The sequence below is a fragment of the Nicotiana tabacum genome, chromosome 8 (genome assembly GCF_000715075.1).
Source record: "Nicotiana tabacum cultivar K326 chromosome 8, ASM71507v2, whole genome shotgun sequence".
Classification (NCBI taxonomy): domain Eukaryota; kingdom Viridiplantae; phylum Streptophyta; class Magnoliopsida; order Solanales; family Solanaceae; genus Nicotiana; species Nicotiana tabacum.
Window position 1 is genome coordinate 198162537 of NC_134087.1, and position 7618 is coordinate 198170154.

The window sequence follows — 7618 nt, forward strand, 5'->3', positions numbered from 1 at the left end:
TAATTTAATAGTAATACCACTTTTTCTGTCCTAAATAAAGAGTAGGACTACTATTGTTTTTTACAAAGTCACATTCGGTGTCGTAGAATGGAATATACTTGTGGGAAACTAGATTTATAAGTTATAACAGATTGTTCACCTTATTGATGGGCGTTAACATATTCGATATTCCACATATCAATTGCAAGGGATCTAGATTGAATAAAAAATATTGATTCATGCTTGATACGATAGAATAGAAATCAATCGTTTACTCTAACTAAAATCGATGAAGTACTGAAACTACTTCAACTTCTGCTCCCTGAACTCTGCTATTTTACTATAGTTTTTTAAAGTTTAGGTAAATAGTTTTAATTAATTATACAATTACTTTTAATTAATTTTAGGTGATTCATAATACTGCAACTATCAAGAGTTATGGTAAGATAAATATGGTCCATTTATTCTTAACTAAAAATCTCGAATTCGAGACCTTGAATGTGAAAAAGTTTCTGATACGAAGCGATTCCCTCTTTAATTGATCTTACGCTATGTTAACTCGAATTAGTCGGACCATCAACGCAGATAAAAATATAAGGTCAATGCATAGTACTTTAGTTAATGACTTTACCAAATGGTGGTATGTGTTTCAAGAAAAATCCGATGCCATAATAGCATGTAGTTTCTGATTAATTAAATCCTTCACCTAATTAATTACCAAAAAAAAAAAAATCCTTCACCTAATTACACTGCTACAGTCTACACTTTTGTTCATATAAATAAAGGTCCTCTAGCCTTCATTTCTTCACCATTCACAATCAAAACTCTTTCATTCTACTCTAAATTCATTTCCATTTCTATATCTCAGTTCATTTCATTTCTTTTCTTTGTATTTGCTCATTATTCTATCTCATTTTCCTCCCAAAGGTAAAACTACAATCTTTTTTGGTTCATATACTAATTCATTACCTGCATGAAAAGTAGCAGTCATTTTGTTAGTCTTGATTTTTGAAATTTATTTTGATCTTATCATTAAAGAAAATATCTTTTATTTTTCTTTCCTTTTTCAGTAGAGTTTGCTTGTACGTTTCTATGTTGTTAAGTATCAGTTGCTTTCTGCTGTGTACTAAGATCATAAATTTTGCAGCTACAAACCAAGAAAACCATTCTCAATTTTTCTGCCAACTCTTTTAGTAGATTTCTTGATAGGAAAAAAAAAATCTGTTTCTGACCCCCAAAACTCAATAAAATTAAGTTATCTTTTGATCTTTCAGCAAAAAGATTCCTACTTTTCAGCAAAAATTAAGAATTCTGTGTTCTTGATCACCTCTGAGGTAAATATACTTTTTTAAATTTTTTTTTATCTTAGTCTTACTAAAGACGAAGGACAGACTCGGCGTAACTGGTAAAGTTGTTGCCATGTTATTAAAAGATCATGGGTTCGAGCTGTGGAAACAGCCTCTTGCACGAATGCAGGGTAAAACTGTGTACAATAGACCCTTGTAATTCGGCCCTTCCCGACCGACCCCGCACATAGCGGGGCTTAGTGCACCGGGTTGCCCTTCTTACCAAAAATATTATAATATTACAGTACTTCTATTTATAAATGCACAACTTTTCTCTAAAGGAAATTCTGATCTTGAGGTTTGATTTTAGTTCTGCATAGTTTTTATCTCCACCTTTTTCTTCTAGTCTAACTGTTCTGTTCTGTTCGGTTACTTTTTTTTCTTTGTTTGTTTTTGTCCTATTTGCTGGTGTCAAATTATTAGCATAAGTACCTCATTTAAAGATAAATATATCTTCATAAGAGTGAATGCGAGCCTTGGAACAACACTAAAGTTGTCACTGTGATCTATAGGTCATGGGCTCGAATCGTGGCATCAGAGTAAAATGCCTACATCACACACTCTTGGGGTGCTTCCCTTCCCGGACCCTACTTAAACGCGGGATGCTTTGTGCACCGGGCGTCCCTATCTTCATCAGAGCTATGTCTTATAATTTCTTAAATTTATCTCCAGTATGCTTTAGTCATCAAGTCCTGTTTTCCCTACTACATTTGCTGTTTTCTACTGAAAAACTTACCCTTTTTATTTTATTTTCAAAGATTCTGTTTTATATAGAAATTCCTGTATATTTTAAATATTTTGCTAGGTTTAGTGGTTTGGTTGAATTATGATTGAAATTGTAGTATACTTTGTAACAGGAAGATCATTCTAGATGCTTTTGGTGGGGTCTCCTTGATTTAAATTTTTTAGTTTAGCCTTTGTAGTAATCTTGGTTGTCACACGTAGCGTTGTGCTTTCGCCACAAAAGCATTTAGTAGACTTAATTAATGTCATAATATTGGTTGGTGTGGTTTTAATTACTAAACTGTACTATTATATTAGGTGGAAGTTTTGAAAATTTAGAGTAGTAACATTCTAGATCATTGAAAATATTGGTTTTTCAGTGACTTTTTAGTATGTCGTTTTCATTTTCTAAGTGGTTGTACTAATGTAGTATAATAAAATTTTGATTGGTATTTTGGATAAGCTGAGGTGTCCATCTTCTACTAACTGCACTAGTATATTTTTTGGTTGTTTACAGCTGAAACAACTTGTCTGAGGATTTCTCATCTGCTGAATCAACTGCCATGGCTGAACGTGCTCTGACTCGTGTTCACAGCCTTCGTGAACGTCTTGATGCCACTTTGGCTGCACATCGCAATGAGATATTGCTGTTTCTTTCAAGGTATTGCCTAAGTAGTGTTCTTGTTTCCTACAAAAGATTCAGTTGGTGTTCAAAAAACGATATGTGATTTGATTTATCTGCCTAAGTCTTGGTAGTCATAATTATCCGGTACCTGTGCTGGTGCGAGTTAGCTGGTTCGGAAACTACTCTTATGAAAACGAGAGATTTAGTTGGTGTTGTCTGCAATTCTGTAGTATGGACTATTAAGCAGATAGATCATGTTTGATATCGAAAAGGAATGTATATGTGATGTTACTTGAACTGGTTTTGGTTATTACAGGATTGAAAGCCATGGAAAAGGGATCTTGAAACCTCACCAGCTATTGGCTGAGTTCGATGCAATTCGCCAAGATGACAAAAAGAAGCTGAATGATCATGCATTTGAAGAACTCCTGAAATCTACTCAGGTAATTTTGATTTTGGCTAAATGTGTTACCAAGCTGAATGATCATGCATTTGAGTTTGTGTCCGACTACTACAATGATATGTTATACCAGGAAGCGATTGTTCTGCCACCTTGGGTTGCACTTGCCATTCGTTTGAGGCCTGGTGTGTGGGAATATGTCCGTGTGAATGTTAATGCTCTAGTCGTTGAGGAGCTGACCGTCCCTGAGTATTTGCATTTTAAGGAAGAACTTGTTGATGGAACGTAAGTTTTAGTCTCTTATTTGATACTATGTTAGAGAATAGGCAGTGGATTCAATTTATCAGTGTTGTTTTTTACCTAATGCAGCTCCAATGGAAATTTCGTTCTCGAGTTGGATTTTGAGCCCTTCACTGCATCCTTTCCTAAACCGACCCTCACCAAATCTATTGGGAATGGAGTTGAATTCCTCAATAGGCACCTTTCTGCGAAAATGTTCCATGACAAGGAAAGCATGACCCCGCTTCTTGAATTTCTTCGGGTTCACAATTATAAGGGCAAGGTAACTTTGTTATTCCCATTCATATATATGTTCAGTTTGTGCTTATCATGCGCCCAATGATGTATGAATATGTACTAAAGGATAGATGTACGATTTCGTTTGCAGACAATGATGCTGAATGACAGAATACAGAATTTAACCACTCTGCAAAATGTCCTAAGGAAGGCAGAGGAATACCTTATTATGCTTCCCCCTGAAACTCCATTTTCCGAATTCGAACACAAGTTCCAAGAAATTGGATTGGAGAAGGGATGGGGCGACACTGCGGAGCGCGTGCTAGAGATGATATGCATGCTTCTTGATCTACTTGAGGCTCCCGACTCCTGTACTCTTGAGAAGTTCCTAGGGAGAATTCCTATGGTGTTCAACGTGGTTATCCTTTCCCCCCATGGATATTTCGCCCAGGAAAATGTCTTGGGTTATCCCGACACTGGTGGCCAGGTGCATTACTTTAGTCTTTGTCCGTGAGTCTATGTTGCTCAGATCCTCTACAATGCCACTGTACCCGTGTAGGATACTCCAAATATAATGCATTTTTGGAGGATCTGTCACCGGTGCAATGGCATTTTGGAGGTCGGAGCAACAAACAACTGCTAGTATGCTTCTAAAGCTTGCTTCCATAAATGCTAAGGTCCTTCACCCGTAATGTGCAGGTTGTCTACATATTAGATCAAGTTCCAGCCTTGGAGCGTGAAATGCTTAAACGCCTAAAGGAGCAAGGACTTGATATAACACCGCGTATTCTTATTGTTAGTATTTCTTGTACTTGTAATTGCTGCGGATTACACAAAATTTTCTCTTTATTGGCAACTTATCTTGATATTATTCCCAGGTTACTCGTCTGCTGCCTGATGCAGTTGGAACGACTTGTGGTCAGCGGCTTGAGAAGGTGTATGGAGCCGAGCACTCACATATTCTGAGGGTCCCCTTTAGGACTGAGAAGGGCATTGTTCGTAAATGGATCTCTCGCTTTGAAGTGTGGCCATACATGGAGACTTTCACTGAGGTGACACTAAGCTTCCTTGTATTTGTCTATCTTCTAATTGGTATTAGGAACAATTTGCTAATTATTAACGCTTTGGCTTTTCGTACATCAGGATGTTGCAAAAGAACTTGCTGCAGAACTGCAGGCCAAGCCAGATTTGATAATTGGCAACTATAGCGAGGGAAATCTTGTGGCTTCATTGCTGGCTCACAAGTTAGGCGTAACGCAGGTCTGTGTTATTTTTCACCTCTTATAAATCTGATTGTATTTCCATTAGTCTGGAACTAAAAGTACTAAAATTTTCTTTTCTTCGCTGTGTTATTTGCCTTCTGCAGTGCACCATTGCCCATGCATTGGAGAAAACAAAGTATCCTGATTCTGACATCTACTGGAAAAAATTTGACGAAAAATACCATTTCTCGTCCCAGTTTACCGCTGATCTTATTGCAATGAATCACACCGATTTTATCATCACCAGCACTTTCCAGGAGATAGCAGGAAGGTATAACATCAATTGCTAATTCGGTTGCAGTAACATTTTGTTCGATTTCTTCCCCTTATGCTTAACCTAATACCCTAATGAATTTTCCAGCAAGGACACTGTCGGACAGTACGAGAGTCACCAGGCATTCACAATGCCTGGATTGTACAGAGTCGTTCACGGCATTGATGTGTTCGATCCCAAATTCAACATTGTCTCACCTGGAGCTGATATAAACCTGTATTTCCCATATTCCGAGAAGGAAAAGAGATTGACAGCACTTCACCCAGAAATTGAGGAGCTTCTGTACAGTGATGTTGAGAACGAGGAACATCTGTAAGTTTCTAACTTACTCGTACCGTCAGTGGCAGAGCCAGAATTTTCATTAAAATGGGGTCAAAATATAAAGACATAAATTCACAAAGAAGCCAAGGGGTGTCAATATGTAGTATAAATATATTAAAAAAATTACCTAGCTACACAATGTAATTTTCCGACAAAGGGGTATCGGTTGCACTTCTTGAATACATGTGGCTCTGCCACTGGGTACAGTTACAAAGTCCTGTTACCTATGTAGATGAGCTTGTGCTGAACATGTTGTGATTTTGGTAGGTGTGTGCTAAAGGACAGGAATAAGCCAATCTTATTCACAATGGCGAGATTGGATCGTGTGAAGAACTTAACCGGACTTGTTGAGTGGTACGCCAAGAACGCACGGCTAAGGGAGTTGGTTAACCTTGTTGTCGTTGGTGGAGACCGAAGGAAGGAATCCAAAGATTTGGAAGAGCAAGCAGAGATGAAGAAGATGTATGAGCTAATAAAGACTCACAACTTAAATGGCCAATTCAGATGGATTTCTTCACAGATGAACCGAGTAAGGAACGGCGAACTCTACCGATACATTGCCGACACTAGGGGAGCTTTCGTGCAGCCTGCATTCTATGAGGCTTTCGGTTTGACTGTTGTTGAGGCCATGACCTGTGGTTTGCCTACATTTGCAACTAATCATGGCGGTCCAGCTGAGATCATCGTTAACGGAAAATCCGGCTTCCATATCGATCCATATCACGGTGAGCAAGCTGCTGATCTGCTAGCTGATTTCTTTGAGAAATGTAAGACGGAACCTTCTCATTGGGAAACTATTTCAACCGGTGGCCTGAAGCGCATCCAAGAGAAGTAAGCAACTCTTTCTTGACTCTAGTCATTCAAATTAACTTGGGATTTGAGGCATAGTTGATTGATAATTTATCGCGTCTCTACTACTATATACAGGTACACGTGGCAAATCTACTCGGAGAGATTATTGACGTTGGCTGCTGTTTACGGTTTCTGGAAACATGTTTCTAAGCTTGATCGTCTAGAAATCCGTCGATATCTAGAATCTCAATAATATTCCGTGTCTTTATAGATGGTGAGTTCTTCTGCTTTTATAGTTAATTCTAGGAGAAGATGTAATGCCTTTGTCTTAATGAGGCAATTATGAACAATAAATGACATTAAAAGAAAAGTTATCTAGAGTTCAGATCCTTCAAGATGTAAATTATAAGATTCGGGGATATGGATCCTAGTACGGATACGGGTGCGAGAATCCGGCTAAAAATAATTTTAAAAAAAATTATCTCTAAATTATGAGATATTATGTGGAATACTTACGTATAACTTGTAAAGTGTAGATTTTTTTTAATTCTCAAGTTGTAGATTAGTAAATGATTGATTTCCTAGATAAGTATGCTATTTTCTTCAAATTTACTCTTCTGATTTCGAAAATCAAATTGTATCTCGTCTCGAATTTTTCCGTCCGTTATGGTCAAAGTACCCAAAATCGTTTGACCAAATCGGTACGGATCCCATACCCACACCCACACTAGTGTCGTATTGACACGGGTGCCGCACCTAAACTGCTATGTCGGAGCAACTTAGCACTTAGAGAATCATTGATGTTAAATTTTCTTAATTCTTGAATCTGCTAATGAAGATTTTATCTTGGTTTTTGTTTAGGCTGAAGCTGTTCCATTGGCTGCTGAATGAAATGACATATCATTTGGGATGACCAAAGAAAAGTGCCAATTTCTTTGAATAAAATGCTGTGACAAGAGGCTTCTGTTCTCTAACTTCAGAAAATTGTTGTGTAGTGATCCTCTTTTCTCCATTTGTATGCCAACTCTCCCTCACCCCTTTTTTCACTTTTACTTTATTTTTGTCTGCATTTTGTACTGCTAATATTGGCTGGAGAATTTGCAAATTTGATATTTGGAGCTGTTAATGTGAATAAAAGATCAAATTTCAATTTGTCCAATCTAAATTTCTTTCTTTTTGGGTAAAATTATATATATATATATATATATATATATATATATATATATATATATATATATATATATATATATAGTGTGTGTGTGTGTGTTTTATATGGTCAAGTGATTTGATGAAGTCAGAAAACATTTTAAGAGTCTGAAACCTAAATAATGGTATTTTGGACTCAAAATACCATTATACAGCTAAAAAAAAGTTACATTT

The 7618-nt window shown here is 37.0% G+C and overlaps 1 protein-coding gene across 2 annotated transcripts; it reads left to right on the forward strand.

The window, feature by feature from the left end:
• Positions 1–769: 769 nt before the first annotated feature.
• On the forward strand, positions 770–7397 carry LOC107796229 (sucrose synthase). 2 transcript variants are annotated; one of them, XM_016618979.2, is made up of 14 exons: positions 770–906; positions 2566–2709; positions 2990–3116; positions 3207–3358; positions 3443–3635; positions 3741–4076; positions 4289–4384; positions 4468–4641; positions 4733–4849; positions 4956–5122; positions 5213–5437; positions 5714–6277; positions 6374–6512; positions 7100–7397. In XM_016618979.2, the coding sequence occupies exons 2-13, from the start codon at positions 2612–2614 to the stop codon at positions 6489–6491; spliced, it is 2367 nt and encodes a 788-aa protein (XP_016474465.2). In that variant the 5' UTR covers positions 770–906; positions 2566–2611; the 3' UTR covers positions 6492–6512; positions 7100–7397. The 2 variants fall into 2 exon arrangements, with proteins under 2 accessions (XP_016474465.2, XP_016474462.2); XM_016618976.2 differs by having other exon boundaries at positions 786–906; positions 1838–2709.
• Positions 7398–7618: the final 221 nt, after the last annotated feature.